Source organism: Arvicanthis niloticus, chromosome 2 (assembly GCF_011762505.2).
Source record: "Arvicanthis niloticus isolate mArvNil1 chromosome 2, mArvNil1.pat.X, whole genome shotgun sequence".
Classification (NCBI taxonomy): domain Eukaryota; kingdom Metazoa; phylum Chordata; class Mammalia; order Rodentia; family Muridae; genus Arvicanthis; species Arvicanthis niloticus.
Genome location: NC_047659.1, coordinates 130,940,986 through 130,964,020, shown reverse-complemented (window position 1 = coordinate 130,964,020; position 23,035 = coordinate 130,940,986). Strand labels below are relative to the sequence as shown.

Here is a 23,035-nt window from a genome sequence, read left to right as displayed (position 1 = left end):
GTGCTATATGTCCCAGCCACTAATCAATCAGCTGCTATTATTTGAGGTAGAGCGTGCACTTTGAGTTCTCTGGGAGTGGTAAGCATGTTGTACATAAGATCACTGGAAGATTTCTTAGTCTTGCTGGTGTATTAGAGGCAGAGGTGAATCTGGGATTGTCTACATGGAAAACATGGCCAATTTAATGGAATTGAATATCTTTGATAGACCTGAAATTTTCTGATCCTTTGCCACTGATTTGTAAGTCAGATATGTACATCCAGTTTTGCTCTTTCTAAAGCCTGGCTTAACCTACGTCACTATCGACTGTGAGCTTGTGAAAAAAAAAAAAAAATTCACTTCCTTCCCAGCAGCTATTTTTGAAATGTGTGATTTTTCTGGGAAGGAGGAAAGGAATGGCTTTCTGTTTCTAGGGTGAGAACACATATAAAACGAGTCTTCTGTGTAGATTTAACCTCTTCTGGGTATCTTTATCACCTTACATGTCTATAAAACTGTCAGACACAACCAACAGGTATCACATGATCACCATTTCACGCCCCACCCCCTGAGGAAATTTCAGACCCTGTAGCAATGCACAGCTTGGGGCTGCTGATCTGTGCTTGCATATGTTACATATATGGACATGTTTCTGCTGGTGGATTAGAATATTTCACAGATGAGTGAAATGGGGTGGGAGGTAAAGAAGAGTAGAGGAGAAATAGGGGCAAGGGGAGAGAAAGAAAGGATGAAAAGGTAAGGCAGAGAAGGGAGAGAAAGAAGTTAAGCATGGATCTGCTTCTTTCTACTAACCTACAGTGTCTCCCCATGACTAGAGATGCTTTGAAGACAAGGAAAAGCCCCAGTGAACTTGGTCCGTCAGTGGGATTCTGCTGACTCCAGCTCAGTGTATCAATATGGTGATATTACTCAATTTAGTCCACTACTAACCTGCTGTTAGTGGAAAAGCTACTCATAGCTGAAAGGGGATTGTCTTAAGGGACAGGAACACTGGAATCATAAGCAAATCAATCTACCTCAGGATCCTTTCAGAGTCCCACTACCACATACAGTTTCTCAGCCCAGGAGCTCTCAGAGGCTAACTACCTGCTATATGTCCTTCATTGGCTTGACCTTGCTCAAGACATCTCTGAGTCAGCCATAGTCTCATAGTGGTTATCTGGTTCTTGTTTTGTTGTGTTTTGTGTTCCCTATGTCTCTAAGTTCTGAACTGAGTTTATCACAGATCTTTCAGGGCTATAGCCACAGTTGTGTTTCCATAAACACAGATGTCCCCAGACTCTCCCTTTCAGGGGTTCACCACCATTGACGGTAAAGCTCACTTGCCACTCTCCAGTCTGTCTTCTTGCTAGGAAGTTCTTCTGTAACATAACTAGAAAGCAGCCAGAGAATCTACTTAAAGTGCAAAAGACATAAGGAAGGACTTACTGAAAAAATTCATTCACATTTGAATGACTTACAAAAGGAGAAAGGAAGTGAAATAGAAAGGAAAACATCAGTAATAAAACTCGACAAATGTTTTATGATCTTACCTTGGCCTTGTCTTATACTGGAGAGAGGGTTCTTTAGAGATAAAAGTCAAATACTGTTGTCAATGGGAGATTTAAATATTCTTTTATGGTTTCCAAAAGGCTCAAGTTAAAGTTTCAAATTGTTTATTAATCACTCTTGACTAATCTTCTTTGATTGTGGAACATTTTAATAATATGTTAATATAACAATAAGCATATATAATCTGGCCATTATGAAAAGAGGACCCTAAGCCCTTCTGACACAACAATTGATTTCCAATGTGGTTTTGGCTCTACTCACTGAAAGATATGCATCCTTTATTCTATCATTAGTGATTTATTCTCTTTTGCTTCTGGATATACCAGTTCTATCTAGACTTCGGACTGTTCCAGAATGGATAGTCTAAGACATGTACCATGTCATTACATAGTAACACATACCCCCTATTTTCTCTTTCTTTTCTCCCCCTGATGATGAACTCCTGATGATGAGAAGCCCTCATTGCTAACTCCTCTATACAGTCCAGAGTTCACCTTACCCTTTACTTTCTTACTTTAGAGACCTTAGACTTCAAAGACATAGGCAAATGAGAGATTGTGAGGCTGCCTAGCTTGTTCTTTGCCTAGTACCATAGAGCACTGAATATTCTTGATTCAAATTAAGATAGAAATCTTAAGTCTTTGTGCCTTACCCAATACAGCTTGATGGCTGAAGCTGTCATTAGCCATTGCCATATAAGAACCTCTACAAACTAGTGTTTGTTGGGGCATAATATCCCAAGCAAATGCCCACAAGTTTCATGTAGTTCAGAGTCAAGCTGCTTTAGGATTCACTCTCTGAGACCTGAGCATGGAGTCTGTTGTAGTTTCCTTTCTGCTGCTGTGATTAAAACAAAGCAAAATAAAATAAAACACAGCCTAACCAAAACAATTTACAAAAAGAAAAAGTTTATATCAATCTACAAGTTACAGTCTTATCATGGAGGACAGTCATTGCAGAAACTCAAGCAGATTCTTAAAGGCATGCTTACTTACAACAAAAAACACAGAAACAAAAATCAAAATCAGCAAATCAAAACAGTGAGACAAAATGTGCCAAAACTAATCCAAAAGCTCACTAAAAAAGAAAACAAAAACATGGAGTTTATTTTGTATTGAGTCAAGATCTTACAAGAACACTTCAGACTTTGTTCTGCATAGCTACTTAAGGAATTAGAATGCCTTATACCAACAGGAATGCTCACCTCACACTGTAGCAAAATTATTCCAAAACTATCATCAATGTGCTAACAACAATGCTGCCAACAGCATTCACACACTGACCTAATTTCTTCATTTTCCACTTAAACTGCTGAGTGTTGGGATTGTCATTGTCACCCTTCTAATGATTGTGTCGTGAAGGACTGATGGTGCTTCTGTTCTGCTCCTGTTTTGTTCTTAAAATGGAAAGTGAAGCTCAAAGTGGTTCTATGAGTTTGGCCAAGGTGTTGGGATACATTTAGAAATAAATCCAGACTGTGATTCCAGAGCCCAACATGCTAATTTTCACCAGTCCTGAAAGGGCAGTAGAAAGCAAGCAAATCATAGAGCAGGAGACAGGAGCTCGGGTTCAAACACTACTTTCCCTCTCTTAATTTTGATACACTCAGGCTTTGAATATATGATTCTCCAGATGACATATTTCTTTGCCTACAAGAGTCTTATCACTGTCAAATGATGACCCCCAAGTTCTTCCAAATATCACTACCATGTATGATGGGCCTAACATAATGTCTTCCCACATACCAATCCCATCAAGATGGCCCAGTGACAGTCATTACATGCAGCCCAGTCCCCATGCTGCCTGTTTAAGTCTTCTTCTGTGTGTTTATCACATAACCTGATGCTGATCATTTTGCTGGTCTGAAGAAGGAAGTATCCCATGAGGGTAAGCAGCATCTTCTTCAGGCCTCTCTCACTAGTGTTGCCTTACACTGCAACATATATATGCTCTTGGACATCCATTGGGTATTTCAGAGTTAAAGTAGAAGTCACTATCTGTCAACCAGCTCCCAATCTTAACTCTCCAGCTCATTGAAAGGCATTGCTTTCTATTCTATTAATCAAGCACATGGGGTTTTATCAACAAGCACTCTTCTAAGCCTGCATCTTCGCATTTTGATGGTCATGTATTCTCATTGTCCTTATCTCTTCCAGGGTCTTCTCACTGGCTTCTCTCACACTGATTGCTTCAACCCATCACTCCATGGTATCCAGCATAATGTTTTGAATTTCACCTCATGCTATCTTTTTCTAAAGCATCAGTGGCTCGTGGGGTGGGCGTCAGGGGAATGCTCAAGTTCACCCCCTTTGGAAAACTGTTTCATGTATTTCTACATCCCTGCTCACTGTGATTCACTTTCCTTGTCTATAAAATAAGGATAGTAATGTCTCACAGGGCTATTGTGGGGATCAAATAAGTAGTCCACATGATTTACTTATAATAATATCTGGTACATAAGTAATACCATACTGTTAAAGTAGTAACTTTTTTTACACTTAATTTTCTTTTTTTTAATTACTTGAGAATTTCACACAATGTATTTTGATGGCATTTACCCTTCCCTCCAATGCTCACACATCCAACACCCCTTCCTGACCCACACAACTTTATATCCCCTTTAAAAACAAACACATCAAGTAAGGTTGATGCTGCTCAGATACCCTTGCATATGTGGTCTTCTACTGGAGCATGTTAGCCCATCAGGGACTATACCCTTAAGGAAAACAAAACTAATTTTCTTCCCAGAATCCATCAACTGACAATATCTCCTTAGTGAGAGCTTGGACTTTATACCTACTTCTCCCTCCATGCTGGGATTATATCTGGCATGAACTATCCTGGGTCTTGTGCATGCTACATCATCTGCTATGTATTCATGCATGCAACTGCCCTGCTGTGTCCTCTGTTTCTGTCTAGTCATCTACTTCCTCTGGATCTTACAATCCCTCTGCCACCTCTTTTGTGATGGTCTTACACTAATATCTGGTACATAAGTGATTGCTTCTATTTAAGTACTAGCTATTATTATTGCCTCCTCTCTAATTTTCTTGCCTGGCTTTCATATTAGACCAGGTGGGCTGGATTAGAATCTCATTTGTCTATTTAAAGTACTTGGCAGAGACAGGTATATTAGTAGACTCTCATGAATTTTTTTAATTAATAATGAAATGATGTTTGAATAGATAATGAATGTGCTGTTGGATGGATGAGGGACGAAGTGAATAGATTAATAGATGAATGGGTGGGTCTATGCCCTGAGGGGATAGATAGAGGGATGAATTGTTAAGTGGATGGATGGATGGATGGATGGATGGATGGATGGATGGATGGGTGGATGGATATTTTTATAGGCCAGATAGATGGGTAGACGGTCAAATGTGTGGTTATATAGACAAGTCAGCACTGTTAAAATGATATAAAAACAAAGAAACTTTACCCGAAGCCAGTCTTGTCAGCCAGCTAAAAAGGAGATTCTACAGTATTTGATTTATTAGGTTTAGTATATTGTTTTTTTCTTTTTCCTTCCCAAGCACAGCTGTCTTTGTGTTCAAGATTTTTGGTTTCAGGCAATCTGTTATCTGCAATATCAGTGTATCCTTGTAAATTCAGACCTTCAGTAAATCTTCTTCAAGGTTTAGAGAATGCACACATGTAAACTGTGTCGCGGTCACAGAGTAAATGCCTGTGACTTTGCAGCTTGAGTGAGAAACGATTGCCCGTTATTAGAAGACCACAGATCACCACCATTCTAGGAGTTTCTTTGACAATAGCTCAAAGACAGCTATTTTGGGTGATCTCCAGGATAACTCAGAAAAGGTTTTTGAACAGACAGTCTATGTTTGAATGGGAATAAGGAACATGTTGTTAATAGGAGGTGATTCCAAAGAGGTTAACCTTGAAAGTTGAGAGCAGAAAACAGAGAGGACCAGAATATTGAACACAGTCTGTTCCCTAAGAGTAAGTGGCAGCAGATTTGGAAGGAACCCAGCCCATAACAGAAGGTTTCCAGAATCTCCACAGATGCACAGGGTCTTTGAGGGGTGCCTTCTTAAATCCTTGGGCTCCTCAATTAAAATTAATAGTAACATTGTCTGCTTTTGTAAGGAAGATTCAAAGAGCTGAGGCATGGGGCATCATTAGGGCTGGCTCACTCTTGGTGCCCCATTTTCTTATGTCCTCAAGCAGTATAGGCTATGTGATGATTAAGAACATGACCTTTAGAGAGATGATGTCATAAAATGTGTATACTTGTATCATCTTCACCACATTTGCCTCTTTTTCTTCTTCTGTAAAGTGAAAGTGATAGAATTATTTTCTTCAGACAGTTGTAAGGAATACACAAGTTAATATGTGGTAAGGCCATAGAATAGTGCTGGCACCTAATAAATGCTGCCTATATATTTTATTTTTTATTATTTATAACTATTTTTACTGTCTCTATTATCTTGGTGATGAAAGAAAGAGGCAACAAATTTTATATCTGTAGATGAAGTGTGATATAAATCACTTTTCATCTATCCTTAGCATATTCCAAATATATATTAGCATTGTCTAATATTAATTTAAATTAGCATAATTTTTGAAAAAAAAACTATATACTCTGTCCTATATTGTTTCAATATAATCCAAATAAAGTAATATGATGTGAATGACCATATATCCACAATTACTCTTAGGAATAAGTAGTCAGTGCTTCCAATGATTGAGTTGAAGAAATTGGATCAGGGGCCTACATAATTACTTGCTGTAGGTCACTCCACTGTAAATGGTAGTACTGGCATGTTGCAGCTTCTTGTATTTCCATGACCCAAAAGCTATTTGACATGTCTGTCATCTGTGGCAATAACTTACTACAAGGATCAGGAAACAGTTTGAGAGGAGGAGTCTGCTTGTCTAAAATGTCACAGTAAGCTGAAATTACAACACTAGCCTCTTGCTTCTCATGTTGCTTGAAATATTTAGAACAATTAATCTATTTTATTGCTGTAGCAAAAGGCCTGAGATGGGGTAAGTTATAAAGAAAACAAACTTATTCCTCACAGTTCTGGGTAAATTCAATGGCATACTGCCAGCTTCTGTTCTTCTTCTATGAAGGACCTTCTTATTGCAGCATCATATGGAGAGAGGGCACCATCCTGTAAACTGACTGCCTGTGTCTTCCTCTTCTTACAAAGCCACCAGTTCCAACATGGCCCTAATCCTGATGTTTCTCTCTGTTTTCGTCTCCATCTCAGTCTCCATCTCCATCACTTCCAGCAGATCTCTGCTCACATCAGTTGGGGGCTCAAATTTCACTACTAGCTTCCAAGGAGACATTCAAGTCATAGCAAGAGATATCCAAATCCTGAGCTTTCTGCCTCTAGAGAATAGCATTTTCTGGTACTGCACCAGCCATGGTGAAGCAGAAGAATGACCAGTGGCAACCTGTATGGCTAGTGAATGGGGATTTGATGACTCAGCATGAGTTCACTCAATTTTCATCACAAATCTTGGTCTTCCCATTTCATTTTCGAGGGCCCTTATTCATTTGGTCTAAGATTCTGAAAAACTTGGGATGGGGGGAGTGTTGCTGGATCTCGGGCTGCTGTGATTCATTTTCCCTACCTCACCCTACTGAGAAAGCATGATTCTTTATGTTTTCTTACCACTCACTTTTCTTCTGGACTTTTAGGGTTATTGGTTTGGGCTTTGATAGCCCTGCCTTGGGGGCTTTTGCTACCTCTGACTTGAAAGATGGAAATCCTGAGCTCTGAATATGTGTTCAGATCTCTGTGGCTATAAAGGCTGAATCTTCCTATGACAGGCAAATGGGATAATAATTGCAATTAGTAAAATAATTCAAAAGGGGAGAGAACTATTCTTGCTTACTCAGGAAGATATTTGGGAACCTAAATTTCCTAGCAATTTTTCACAGTCTTCAAATGCATCACAATGTAGATATATCTGATATGAAATAAAAGCATCTCTATTTATTTTCTTACAGCATAAGATAAATTACAACAAAGGGAATATAGTGGACATACATAAGAGTTCGTGATTGCTTAGAAGCCAAGAGCTAGTGGGGACACTAGGAAAAGCCTGAAGGCAGCAATTTTTCAAGCTTTCATTCAGAAACCTGAGTTCTTAGCCATGTGAAATGTTACATTATATAAAATAGATACAAATGACAATTCCTTGGCTTTGGTGACTAGTAGGGGGACAATGGGCCCTCTCTCCTGATATCTTCCCTATGGCTTCTCTGAAGAGCTCCTGGAATCCCGGAATCCAGTTGGAAAATCATTGGCAGCAGATAGAACATAAAGTCAGAGTTTATTCAAGTTGGGATCTGTTGACACTCGGGGTTAGAATGCATTTTTCTCAGTACCTTGCTTCTCCGTGATGATGTTAAACTTTAACCTGGTCCTACTATATAACAACCCTGAAAAGCTAATGATGTAAAGAATTATTATTCCTTATTCTGCCTGGGTCTTCACTCTGGGTGGGTCATAAAGGAAATGACATATTTCTGTTCTGTGATGCTCATGGTCTCGTCTGAGATTACTTGTTTGAATTCTAGCTTGGGCTGGAAGGACTGGAAAGAACCTGGTCATTTCTTTCTCTTTGTTTAATCCCAGAGCTTCTCTGTGTGTTCTCTCCAGCATGGCAGCTTTGGGAAAGTTGAATTTCTTACATGGATTTTCAGGCATCCAATAGAAGGATCCAGTAAAAAAGGAATTACAAAGCTTCTTTAAAAAATAATAGCGAAAAACAAGCAAACAAAACACCTAGCTTGAACATCTCCGAGTACAGTCTTACTACATTGATACATGAGCCTGGGAACTATGGATGGCTGGAGATCTGTCCAGGATGCTACCCAGATGTTTCCCTGCTTTTGCTGTGATCTCTTACAGAATAGATTTAGAAGTGATCTTTCCTGATGAAAGGTGCTACTTTGTTGTTGTTGCTTGGATCCCAGGGGCATTAGAGTACAGAAGCTTGGTAGCCTACTTCTAGGCTCCCACAAAAAGATTATCTAAGACCATCAAGAATCCATAATTGTAAGGAAGTTTGCTTGAGCTGTCCATAAGGAAGAACTTTCAAACATAACAAACAGCCAGCATGAAACTTGGCTTCCTCTGCATGAGGCGATGATGAGTCTCTCTGTTAGAGGTGAGGGCTTCCTCACTTCTGTCACTCCTAGCAGTTGGTGTTTAAGAAGATGCATCTCCTTGAGGTCAGGGCTACTAATATGATGTGCATTTCTAAGAATCATGATTTCATATAAATCTAATTCTTCTTTGTTTGTCTTTTCTTTTTTCCCCCCCCCCTTTTGGACATTTCCTTCATCTGACTGCCCATCAATCTATAGAAGAAATGCTTATTCGTACTCCTATTACTTGTAAGTATCGAGCCGGTGTTAACCGCTTTGTGCCCCCCGTAAGGGAGCCTGTAGCATGCATTTCCTCCTGCACCAACTGATTTGGTTGTCCGTTGGTTCCTCGTATCCACCTCTGTCTAGTCTTCTGTAGTCTGGAAGGTTTTTATTTTGTTTGGATGCCTTTCTGTTTGAAAATGCACTGTCATTGTTCCTGTCTATTCTGTTTCTGTCATCCTGATTTTTCTCTCATACCTTTGAAGGTGTGAGGGGTTAGTTCTCCTTTGTTAATGTCAGTTTCTAACTAGCAGCACCTCAGTTCCAGCAGGAGGGGAAGGTAAGACAGAATCACAGATCTCAGGAACTTCTGGGTCCCTTTGTGCCTCTTCAGGGAAGAAGTAGTCTTGGGGACTTAAGGGATAGAAAGGAGTCCATTGGCTCTTTCTGATGTACCTGGAAGACTACAGGGAGTCCTGACTTTATTCTAACCTAGCCTCGAGGATGACAGAAACATCCAAGGTCTTGGTTTTCAGCTGAAATTCCCTGTTTGGCTTATAACATTAGTTGCATCACTTCATCCATACATTTTGTTCACAGCTAATGATGGCTGCTGACTTATCAACTTTTTACACTTACTAAATAAAAGTGATTTTGACATCAAATCAAAGCTTTTCAAAATATGAGGGGAAAGGAGAAGAAACTTCATATAAAGGATACTTGCTGAAGAAAATTTGGAAAACCACTGAAATACTCCTGTATTCTCAACATGCATCTCTGGATTTAGAAAATGAGAAATATGAAATATAAGCAAACCCATCACATATTCAGCTAGCATAAGAATAGGACCAGAGCTTAGAAGGCCAGACTCTTAGTCAACAGTATTGCCGTCCATTTTCCTCCCCTTACCCTTGGCAAACACAACCTTGTGAGAAAGCCTGGCTTCATGATAGCCTCTGCTCAAACCTCCTCAGGTAGAGGATAGAGCCAGAAAGTGGCTTCCTAATCCATCCTGCTCAGTTGGTGTTAAGCTGTGAGCACAGAAAATGATACCACCACCATCATTCATGAATGTCCTCCACCACTACTACCCAAGGTCCTAGAAGATATGTTTCACCTGTTCACTTAGCAAACACACATTGAGTATGCATACTGTATTCTAGTTAGAGTTAGTGAAGAAATAGCATGGACATTCAGCCTCATCCTTATGGTGCTCTTGTCTGTCTGAGAGATCAGCATGAACAAATAATAAAATACCATGTAGCAGTTCCCAATATTACTACTCAAATCATTGCAGTGGCGGTGGCATGTATTCCTCCCTACTCACCCCAATGTTCTAGGTTCCTGAATGAAACACACACGCACACACATGCGCACACACAGGCACACACGCACAGCCTTTATATTTTAATATGCCTTTAACAGTTCAATGGCTGTGCCACTTCCTAACCTCCACATGGCTAACATACTCCCCTCCCTCCCCTCTGATATTCCTGAGTTCTTACATACTAAAATCTATATTCCATCTGGGGGCTGGAGCTGCTTTTCCCTGGCTCTTACATGTCAGGTGTCTTTCTGTCCTGCACTTTAGGTGTGATGTCTCCTTCCCTGGCACTGTGACGAACTCTTTTCCTGTTCCTTCCTCAGCTCCTTTCCCCGGAATCCTAAAGTCCTGCCTCCGTCTCCCTGAGACATTGGCCCCCCATAACTTTATTCACCGATCAAAACCAACTGGTGCAGGGGCCCGTAGCATCTACATGTGGATGGGTGGTCCAGATGTGCAGATTCTTATGTGATTTGAGGGACCAAATTAACATATTACAAACAGCATTAAACCAAATCTACAATACCAGTTGAAAATTCTGTATAGTATAGGGACATCAAATTAAGTATTAACAAGCTTATTAATGTGGATAGCTATATTTACCAGTGGATTTAGAAGTAGATTTACCCAATGCTGGAGAAATGAACATTTTGATTGGTCTGAATCGCATTTTCAAAGCTGTTGACATACAATACATTACAGCTGTCATGATGGAATAAGAGTCATGCAGTTTTGTACTCAGGTCTTACCTTGGCAATGTTCCTAGACTCTGAGTCTCAGTTTTCTGATACTAAAGAGAAATTTTACTTAATTCATTAAGTTGCCTTGAAGAGAGAATGAGGTGATTTGGTCAAGTATTTCTACTCATGAAATAATAGTTTGCTTCCTACGCCCATTCAGAAAGAGGACGGGTTTATGACAGTAATGATGGTGCCTGGGAGGTTCACTGACCTTACAAGAGTTCTTACAGAATTCACAGGGGGTATGGACACACAGTAACCAGTATAAATTCTATATATATTGCTCAATCTGTGGGTTAGCCAGGCTACATAGCATATCTAGACATGGACTCTTTTCTTCACTGTGCCAGAACCTGTGGCAGAAGCAAAGATGACCAGTTAGAATAATTGGAGACAGGTATTCAAATACTTGTAGGTCAAGTGTGAGTTCTGGGAAGCATATGCATGTGCATAGGGTATGGTGGCTTTCTGATAATATTCATACATTTATATTCATCAATCGAAAAGCACCTGTTGTATGTCACTATAGAAAAGTCTCTGTAATATTTTTGCCTTCCAGAGAGATGCTGTAGGTAGTTCCGTTTTTCCTAGGGCATCATCTTTCCATATGCAACCTCCAGAAAACACTTGCCAGAGTTGAACCACTTGCGTACCAAACAGCCTAAACAGATAAGGGATCCTTAATGTTCCTGAGTAGGAGCAACTGCTAGTATGTACCAGGGATCTGTGTATAATTAGCTTACTAAGTCTCCATCAATGCGCAGTTTGGCAGGCAAGCCATTGTAATGTCACTCAGCAATGGATGGATGGAGAATGGATTAAACTAGAAAGAGGAAGTATTGTGGAAGGGAGAAATGGCTGGGATAAAAGAAGATAAATATGACTATAGATAATGTTGTTGATGAAGCTGGCAGAATTCCCAAGTAAAAATGTTCAGATAGCCTTGGGAATATAGAAGTAGAATCTAGGCAGGAAGATATTTGCAACCTTACTCTGAGGGTGACAGAGGAATAGGGTGGGAAAATTAAAACTAGAAAAAGAATAGATGCAAACACAGTGAAGGGTCAAGGCTACTGAACTGACCATCCTTGACAAGCCACAGGCAGGGTTAGGAGGTGGATACAGGTTGACACAGCAAATAGATGACAGAAGGGAAGAGGAGTTGTCGCTATAGAAGGAGAATTGAAAAGCCATAGCAAATGCCATAGAGGCTAGAGCTGGAAGGTGAAGAGACAGCCAGGGCATTCCAATACCAGAAGTCACTTCTACACATTATGGCATAAATGGTGGGCATGAAAGAGGCTGAAGATGCTAAAGATTGGGAAACTATGGAAAGGGAGATCTGGAGGCAAGCTGTCTGAAGACAAAGATCAGCCTAGAAGATAGAAAGAAAATAGGTCAGCAAGAAGACTCACCAGGAGAAAGTCATAAGTCTGAGAAGCCAAGATGGTTCCCCAGAACCCAGAGTAGAAGGAGAAAGCCGACTCCTGAACTTGTCCTTTGACATCTATATGCATGATATAGTATTTAAATATGTCTGCACTCTCTCACACATGCACATAAATACAATAAAAATTAAGAAAATAATAAAGATAAAAATCAGAAAAGGCTGGAAGACAGACTGACAATGATGGTCTCCATGTTCCATACTCTAAGTACTGGAGTAGATCCTGAGTGGAAGCCTTGAACCCCCATTCTTCAGGACATAGAACAGCAACCTCAACAACAGGAGGGACTTGTGGTAAATGCAGCATCTAGAACCCAAGTACTGTCCTGAATTAGAACCTGAACTATGGCAATGCACTTTGCTGAATTGTGTTCATATTATACTATAAAAAGCAATAAGTAAACCAGAAGCCCAGTTGTCCCATTCATAACAAATAAAAGAAAAAAGATAAGACTCAGCTCCTAGGAATCTAGAATACATTCTCTCTAAAATACTTCAGATAGTCTATTTAAAAAAAGCCACTGGCATGGTATACCTAACCAATCTTTACAATGAAACAAATGTTAATTCACTCAACAAATATTAATGAAGTGCCTACTATGTGGTGGACTCCTGTCAAGGTTTTAAGAATTCAGGAATAAGTACAGAGAGAGAGAGAGAGAGAGAGAGAGAGAGAGAGAGAGAGAGAGATTCACTCATGGAAAAATGTCTACTAGGAGGGAGAGTATATAGACAGTATATAGAATAAAAATGAAATGAATAAAAGCTAAGACAAAGATAAATAAAATGAAGACACATGATAATATGCAGAGTATGAGAAATAGAGGAACTTCTCTATCCTCAAAGCAAAACAGTTTTCAAGTACTCACCTTCATTGAAAGGAGATACACACACACACAACCTTCATTGAAGGGAGATACAATCACACACATATACCCCCCCCAGACATGGACACACACACACACACACACACACACACACACACACACGACCAAGGTTCTTAAGAATTTTCTAGAAGGGACCAGATAATAAATTATTTGAAGTCTAAAAACAATAATAGACAATCTATGGCTGTCTTCCAATAGAAGCCACTAAACAAAGAATCCAAAGCATCAGGCAATGAGCCATTGTTTCCAGTCCCTGTTCTAGAATTCATGAGACTCATCCTGCTTTTTTGAGCTCCTACTATGTGCAACATACTCTACTTGGTCTTAAACCATGAGAAGGTGAATTTGGTACACCCTCTACCAGCTAACAAAGGATGGAAATGAGAGGAACTTCCAGCTGATCCCTACTGTGTGTCAGGCTCATCAAATATTTTAGAATGAGCCTTTGTGAGATAGCATTCATGGTCACAGTTTCAAGCCCTGACTCTTGGGGAAAGAGAATAGGTAGAACAACACATAGGGAGCCTTTGCCCAGGATTCAAACCTAAGTCTGTCTACCTAGAAAGCCTCTGAAGAGAGTCAGAATGCATTCGGTTGCTGTCAGAGCTAACCAGAGGGTTGATGTGAGATTGACCAAAACTGTCTGTGATCAGGATAACAAAGCAGAAGTGTGAATTGGAAAACCAAGGGACACAAAGAACTTAGGAGAACATGCATGAGTGCATGCAACACACACACACACACACGGGGTGGTAATGGCATGTTTGGATGTCTCAACTAGATCAGAATTCCTGATCTGCCTTCCTTATCAGTTTTCATCTTAAACAATCCTGGGGCCACAGTGGGCCTGTCTCTTCATTTACAAGATGGTGCCTTGACAATGACTTCCCAGCATAATGAAGAAATGCATGTATGTAGCATCCAGAAATAATCAGTATCAGTAGGTTTTTATAAGTGGAGTCCTCATTCCTTCCATTCTGAGCTGACATAAATGCTCTGTGGGGCTCATATTTGCCTTTCTATATTAAAGCAGCTCCCAGCAACCTGAGCAGTTCACTGTTTGCCTTTCAATAGGCTATTAAGAGCTAGCATGTGTCCACAGGTTAATCTACCTCAGAGTATGTCATAGGCACAGCAATTATTCTGAACAGGGACATTTTAGTCAAGTAAGTCTTTTTAAAAAGTCACTAAGAATTTACCCACTTTGGTGGCCAGGAGAGAGCAGTTTCCTTGGACGTGTGCTTTGTGCAAACGTCACAGACGTGGAAGATGGCCGCCTAGCTGGCCTGCCTCAGGCACTCTATGGGGTCCTGAAATATATATATATATATGTGTGTGTGTGTGTGTGTGTGTGTGTGTGTGTGTGTATTTCCTATCACCCCAATTTCAGTAAATCTGAGTTCTATATCTTTTCACAAGGTCTGGATTAAATACTGCCCCCTCCAAGAAGTCTTCCTTGATTCTCTGACCCTTTAAAAATACCCTCTACCCACTTCTCTGCACTCCTGTTGCACTAACTTTGTATGAAGTTCAGGAAAATATGTATCTTCAGCTTGTTTCTGTTTCATGAGGAGTTATCTCTGTGGTCTCTTCCCCTGGCACACACCATGAACCCCTAGTAACCATATATAAATTGAATGAACAAGATGAAATCAAACAATGTAACAGCTAAAGTTAAAAATAAACATGACATCATATTTTTATATTTTCCTTATCTTTTTTAACTCTAAGGCAATATTTGCTCCTATGTTTGCATCTGTGTGACCTAGACACATGATTTCATTTACCTAGTCTTGGTTTCCTGATATCTCAAACAAAGTTTAAAAACAGGTAAAGAGTCAATGGAAAAATATTTGCAAAATACCTAGTTCTTGGTAGGAGCTTTACCAAGATATAACAGACCAGGTTCTTCTCCACAATGCCTATGTCTGCCCACACTCTATAAATACCTGTTACAAATCAGGTATTCCTGCCACAGCATATTTAAGGAGGCATTTATAAATGATTTTATCAAGAGATGCTCAAAAATCATTTTCTGTAATTCATCAGTCCCTTTGAATTAAGACAAAGAAAAAAAATAGTGGTAGAAGAAAGTCATGCAAGACAATCAATACCAATTACCCAGAGCTGACAGAAAACATGCTGACAAGTGAACAGCCAGGGCATAATCACAGTCTAAGGCCAAACCACCCTGAAGGCAACTGGTCTCCTCGAATGCATTATCCTGTAGGCAAGACAAAGTCAGTACCATCACTGCTGATTCATAAGCCCTACCCCAGCTAGCCCCAGTCTCTTTGAAAATGTAGCCTGCAGTCTGAATTGCTGCTGAGGGATGTTCACAGTTGAACCCAGGACCTCACACATGCTAGGCAAGGGCATTAACACTAAGTAACCCCATCTTCCTTTTCATTCTTTTTTTTATTAATCATTTTATTCATATACATTTCAAATAACACCCCCCTTCCAAGTTACCCCTCCACAAACCTTCCATCCCATTCTCCCTCTCCTCCTCCCCTTTGTCTTGATGAGGGTGCTCCTCTACCCTCCCACCCACTCTTGCCTCACCACTCTAGCATTCAACTACACTGGGACATCAAGCCTCCACAGGACCAAGGGCCTCCCCTCCCATTGATGTCAGATAAGGCTATCCTCTGCTATATATGTATCTGAAGTCATGGCTCCCTCCATGTATACTCTTTGGTTGGTGGTTTAGTCCCTGGGAGCTCTGAATAGTCCAGTTAGTTGATATTGTTCTTTGTATTGGGTTGCAATCTCCTTCAGTTCCTTCAGTCTTTCCCCTAGCTCTTCCCTTGGGATCCCCAGGCTCAGTCTGATGGTTGACTGTGAGTATCTGCATCTGTATTGGTCAGGTGCTGGTAGAGTATCTGCCCTTATAGTCCTATGATACCAAAGCCTTCCTGGCTCAGAATTTGCATAGTAAAAAGCATCTTAGATTGGTATTTTGTACGATGGCTTTGAGAGAACTCTACTGACATCTTCAGCACTCCAGTGTATGTGCCCCTTCCATTGAACTGTGCCTTTGTCCCTGCAGTGTTCTCCCTAGAATACCTCCACCTTGTGTGCCTAGAAAGTTCCAATGTATTTAACAAGGGGCATCCTTCTCTTACTGTGTCCTTCTCTAGTTTCCATGGATCATGTCCATAGACTGGGCTCACATCTTTATGTCACTCATCTCTCATGCACTCACCTGTTAACTCAGTCATGATCTGATTAGCTCACACTGTACTCAGAACAGCTGCATGCCCATCTCCTGCTGTACTGTTCAGTATCCATTTTTTATTGCCCTACAAGTAGCTCAGTATGCAGAGTAATTCAAACATCTTTATGAGCAGATATCTGTGCTGGGTATCCCTCCATGATTGTTTTATCTCTATTGAGTTCTATTTTTCGATTCGGCCTAAGTTGGCTAATAACCATTTTTATTTATTTTGGCATATGTTAATGGTAGGCTTTCAGATCACCATGGGTTTTGTAGTCTTATTTTGAATTCAGACTAGAAACATTGTATTCGAGGTTGCATGTCACAATTATAGATGCATGAAATTAATGAAAGCTGTCACAGTGAGATAGATATAAATGAAGTGGGCTAGATCATGTGTACAGATAAGTTTGGGGAGGGAGGGCCTTTGAAGGATGCTTTATTGTTTACGATACTGGGTTAGAGTCGAACCATATTAGTCATGAATAACAGAGCCAACCTATAAGCCAGAGCTCTGTCACTTTAATCAAGGAAAATAGAAAGTAACTATTTCTCCTCTGGAGATTGGAAAAGATGTTTATTCCATACTTTCAAGTTTACACCTAAACATAAGCTTCCATGCCAACCAGGTATTAATGATGCCTTGAAGCATAGAAACATCTGGCTAGGCTTCTAAGTGTTTTTACTCTACAATTGCTTTTGGATGTTACAAAGATGGTAAAGAATAGTGTGTGGGCTGTCTGCTGACAGAGCGGAGTGACTGAAGTGTGGGTAGAGAGAATGTTCCCGTGTGGTAAAAATCCACAGATTCCCTTTCTAGAAGGATGGACTTAGTCACTCAGAATAGAGACTTCTGGAGGCTGTCCTTTTCAAGACCTTTTGTTTGATGTTGTCCCTCCAAGTATATCCAGTAGCCCCAAGGGGTATACAATAGTCAACACAAGGTTGTCAAAGCCAGCCTGGCTCCCATGGGGTTTCCTTAAGCCTTTGCAGTGACTACACCACTATTTGATTTCTTCCACCCTCTTCCTGACAGGGTGAGCCTGTCAATCTCCTCGAGTCTCATTACAAAACACTGTCTGCTATACTCCCATTGGATCATTTGGCCACTAGAGACAAATAGGTCTAAGTATGTTCTGTGCCTTTCCCTAGAGCATGCTCTCTTCATAGCTTATGAGCACTTTGTGAATCAGCAGCCAATTAGGGTAATTCCTTCCTTCCTTGTTTAGCAGGTAGACTCGAAAAGAATCCTTCCTTTGACAATCTTCTTCATAGGCATTTGCTGTCTATGCTAGTATGAAGACTGTGGAGCCACTGCAATGTAGCCCTACCTGAGAGAGATTCAAGTATATCCCAGACAAGACTATAGCAATACTCTTTTGTTGACACAAGCCCATTAAACTGCCAGGGTCCCAGATACTCAACCATAGTAACTCTTAACAATATGTCTCCAGGCCACATATGTAACAGAGTATGGCCTTGTCAGGCATCAATAGGAAGAGAGGCCTTGGTCCTGTGAAGGCTCCATGCCTCAATGTAGGGGAATTCGAGGGCAGAGAGTCGGAAGTAGGTGGGTGGGTTGATGGACACCCTCATAGAAGTAGGGGAGAGGGGATGGGATAGGGAGTTTTTTGGGAGGAGGGAACTGGAAAAGGGGATAACATTTGAAATATATATATATATATATATATATATATATATATATATATATATGTGTGTGTGTGTGTGTGTGTGTGTGTGTATGTGTATATATGTGTATATATATATATATATATATATATATATATATAGTAAATTACAAATACAACAAACAAACAAACTATGTCTCCAGCACAGAAGCAAGTTTACTTCTGAAAACATGTACATACAGCATGCCTCTTGAAAGTAAGATGTATACTTGCTGGTAGGGCCTTATAAAAGATAGAGCTGTGGGCTGCACAAACTAGAAAAATGCCTTTCTCGATATTTTAGCAGAGCGCTTTTAATGGAAGGAAGTGCTTAAGTTAAGCCCTGAGCTGCTCCTGCTGATGGTAATGATTACATCTTGTTTGTGTGTAATGCTTTATCTCTACCAAAGTGCTTTCCCACTCATTATCTCCTTGTCCGCTTGGGCCTGGAAGTATTTAGCAAGGTATTATGAGACAGATGATGGAGTTGAACAGAAAAGAGCCCTGGGCATTCTGGCTCTGATGTTTTTAGAGATAGCTTTAACTCCATCTCTGGTTTCATTTCTCATCCGTAAAATGGGAGTCACAGCGTTATTTCAGACAAGCTTTGGAGGGTGAGGCTTTCAATCATAACCGTGTACTAAGGAACTTCTTTCCTTTTTTTTTTTTTTTGATGATTTCATTCATACATGAGTACTGAGTTTATATAATGTTTATCACTTCTTCTCCCCTCTGAACTTTTCCCATCTCCCCTCTATTCTCTCTCAAATTCATGGACCTCTTTGTTGTTGTTACTATTGGTGTGTTTGTGTGTGTGTGTGTGTGTGTGTGTGTGTGTGTGTGTGTGTGTGTTAATGAACACTGCTGAATTCACTCAGAGCTGCTGCTATATATAAATGTTTAGGGCTGGCCACTTGCAATTGGGCCACTAATCAAGGGCTCATCTCTGGAGAAGACAAAGTCTTCCTCTCTCAGCCACTGTGAACTGCCTGGAGCTCTTTATCTAGTGGTGATTCTCACCCAGGTTGGCATGGTGACTGGTGTTGTTACTGTGGGGTCTTGTTAGGCAACACTGTTGAGACTTCGTGAGTGTGGCGTCTCGGTCGGGTAGAAAAGATAATACTGACTTTCATAATTTTGTTGTGTTAGTTGCAGAGCTACGCTCTGAGTAATCATTAATAATCCTCTTCCTTTGAGGAGTTTATAGCTCAAAAGGGACATGAGAATGTCTACAAGTAGTGGTAAAAGAATGTGCTAAAGCATGGAAGAGGAGTACTAAAGGTATAAAGAGAGGCATTGATAACTGTGAGGAAAGATCTTGTGAATTAAATGACCCAACGAAGTTCTGGAAATAGTTTTAATTAAAATAGAGTTACATCACCCAACTCCTTCCCTTTTTTCCCCAGAGCACCTTCCAAGTACCTGCCCTTAACCCCTTCCATGCTTGCCCACTCTCAAATTGATAAAACTGATCAAAAAAGTTCTTTGACTATTATAATTACATGTGTATGTATGTATGTACGTACGTACGTACGTATGTATGTATGTATGTATGTATGTATATATGTATAAAGACAATCTGCTAAATTCATCTTTGTTGTTTATATGTGTTTGGTTTCAGGGTTGACCATTTGTAGTGGATAACTACTGAGGGCTGCATCCCTAACAGAGACCCATTCTCCTCCTTCCAGTCATCTTTACTTGCTGTAGTTCTTTGCCTAGGGGTGGAACCCCATGAAAATTTCCCTCTTGCACATAAATGTGTCTTTTGATGTTGCCATTAATTCAGCTTATTCTCGTAGCCATTTCTAAGAGAGACTGTTTCAAAACAGATTTCCTAGTATTCTGGTTTTTACAATTGCTTTTCTCCTTGACCACATCATCTTCAAATACATGCACAGACCCACACCTTTATTTTTCATAAACTGGTTTTGTGGCATTATTGGAGTAAAAAAGATTGTTCAAGGTTAATAAAAGAGGAAGAAATGAATGGAGAAGAAAGGGGAATGAAAAGGTCAGAGAAAAAGTTTGAATCCTAGTTTTACTGCTAAGCAGCTGTGAATCCCAGACCCCAGGATTTTAGTTTTCTTACCTGCCAATGGTGCTGATAGTCTTCGAATCAATAAACTATGCTAAAAGATTAAATAGTAAGGTACATATACAGAGTGATATATACTTAAATACATTTATATATAAATACATTATATATTTAAATAGTAAAGCACATAGACATGTCACTACAAAATAGCAGAGCAATAGAATCAACTATTGTGAAGTGTATCCAAGAGAAAAATAGAAAGTATTTAGAATTATTATAGATGGTTGTTCTTATGCTTTATAAAAAAAATTCTCCTCTGAAAAATTTGGGTAGGACATCTGCTCTCCTGATATCCATCTGTGGTGACACCAACAAGAGAGTTCAGAGACAAATGGTGATTCCAGCTGGAAACATCAGTTTAGGCAATGTTATTTAATACAAGCAGACTCCATGCATCAGTAGGAAGAAGAAAAGTCTGCAATTGGCAGTTTCATTTCTATCATGGCTAACTGCTAATATAGGTGCTGAGGTGTAGACTTGTTCTGTATGATATAGCTGTCAAAACCTTCCATTAAAATACGAAGCCCCACAAGTTAGGAGCGTAGGGCCTCCATGTTCTATTATAAAATGTCTCACCAGACACATTACCATCTTCCTGAGGACAGAGCCCAGGCAAGTTGGTGCATGGGTGGAGCTCTAAAGAAAGGTAAGCAGTCACATAGACAGAAGGCCAAAATCTACAACTGGAAAGAAATATTTGAGATAGTTGAATTCAGCTAGCTGGTGAGTAAAGAGATACAGTAAAGTTCACTAGATTATTTATACCTGAAACCAGGGTTGGGGACCACCCCCAGGTGGAAGAGCTTGAGAATCCAGCATCATTGAAGAAGGGAATTTGGAAGAGAAGAGTCATGACCTTTATTTAACCCAAAACTTCCTTTGAGTCTCTGGCTCTATAGAGTCATCAGTTAGGATGACTTTAATTGTGATGATGGAACCTGCATTTGACAAGCAAAGAGTACAGAGGACAGGATTTTCTTTTTTGTTTTGTTTTGTTTTTTCAAGACAGGGTTTCTCTGTATAGCCTTGGCTGTCCTGGAACTCATTCTGTAGACCAGGCTGGCCTCGAACTCAGAAATCTGCCTGCCCCTGCCTCCCAAATGCTGGGATTAAAGGCATGCACCACCACTGCCCAGCCTTTCTTTCTTTCTTTCTTTCTTTCTTTCTTTCTTTCTTTCTTGGTTTTAGAGGACAGGATATTTAATGGTACTATTTATTTCTAAAAACTACATTTCTTTGTTTGTTTGTTCTTGTGAGTACATACAGGGTGAGGCATACATTTGTTGTGCCATGTGTGTAGAAATCAGAAGACAAGTTGCAGAGTTTGGCTCTCCCTTTCCACCATATGGCTCTTGAGGATAGAACTTGGGTTGTCAGCTTTCTGCCCATTGAGCCATCTTGTCGACCTAACCATTTCCTTTTACATGTGTTGAGTAGACAAACCTTGTGCTGTTCATAAATTAATGGAGGTCATTTAAGAAATGGCAATACTGTTCTGGGTACATATTTAAATTGTGTGTAATTATTTGCTGACATGATTTCTTACAATGGTCTGGGTACCAATATGAGGAGGAAAGGCTCCTAGTCTATGACTAGTCTTCTGGGAAACATGTTCTTCACATGTATCCCTCCGTCAGCATATCATAGTACTGCTGCTGAAATCTCCTTTGTAAGAGAAAGAGAGAGGGATGGCTGAGATGCTTTCTAAAGCAAGTTTTTATCCCAGTGGCTTTGAACCCCTGTTCAAAACATTCTAAGAGGCTGGAGAGTGTTGCATAAGTTACAACCAGCCACGTGTTTAAGTAGGAGCATGGAAAGCATAGTACCATAAAAACACCATTGTTAATGGGAGACTTGAATCCTTGTAAAATGTGAAAATACAATTTTATTAAGCCTATAAACCAAATTGAGCCTCAGAACTAAAGAAGGGTAGTTTTGTTTCAGAAAACACCTTGGCAACAATGTGCTTTTTAAGAAATAGAGCAAAGCCAAGAGAAACTTTGTAGTTGATTCTTTCTTCTCCATACCATTTATCGTCTGGGCATCAACAGGATAAGAAGAGACCCTCTCATAAAAAATAAAATAAAATAAAATAAAATCTAATCTCAGATCTAAACTATGGGAATTAGAATTTTATGTCATTGGTTTTTCTTCTTTTTTTCTTCCTTATCTTTTCTCTAAACATAAAAAGTACCATGAAGGAATAGGACCTAAGGTTTTGTTTTGCTTTGTTTGGTTTGTTCCTGTGTTTTAATAGGAGACTTCATGGTAGATACGTTTACCATATTACCATGAATATGTTCCCAAGTCACTAGGAAGGGAACAGGCTCAGTATATTATACTTCTATAATCTCACCTCTCATCATTTATGGGTGCTGCACACTAGTTTTGTTTGGACCAGCGAGAATAATAACCACACTGTAAACAGCCCGATTGTAAAAGGTACAGGTTTGGGTTCAGCTGCTGGACTTGAGCACTCTCCCCACTCCTTCCCTCGCTCAGTCCCTCCCTCCCTCCTTTCCGTCTTTCTATATTTTGATACAGGGTCTTACTTTGTTGTCCAGGCTGACTTGAAGCCTTACCACCATCTAATCTAAGCCTCTGTTTTCTCATCTGTGAATTAAGAATAGTAATCCCAAATTTTAGACTCACCATGCAGACTTACCAGGACAACATCAGATAATGTTATACAAGTACAGAGTCTGGGTCTCCTTTAAAATATTTTAAATTAACTGACCCTACACAAT

The 23,035-nt window shown here is 39.9% G+C and overlaps 1 protein-coding gene across 12 annotated transcripts in view; it reads left to right on the top strand.

The window, feature by feature from the left end:
- Ptprt (protein tyrosine phosphatase receptor type T) overlaps positions 1 to 23,035 on the top strand; it is a 1,076,931-nt gene that overhangs the window by 911,590 nt on the left and 142,306 nt on the right. For 7 of the 12 annotated variants that reach the window (XM_034495571.2, XM_076930173.1, XM_034495570.2 and 4 more), the window contains one exon: positions 8,903 to 8,932. The exons of the other annotated variants lie outside the window; for them this stretch is intronic. In XM_034495571.2, the coding sequence (XP_034351462.2) occupies positions 8,903 to 8,932 (30 nt within the window). The remainder of the gene's footprint in view (positions 1 to 8,902; positions 8,933 to 23,035) is intronic. 12 annotated transcript variants of the gene reach the window in all.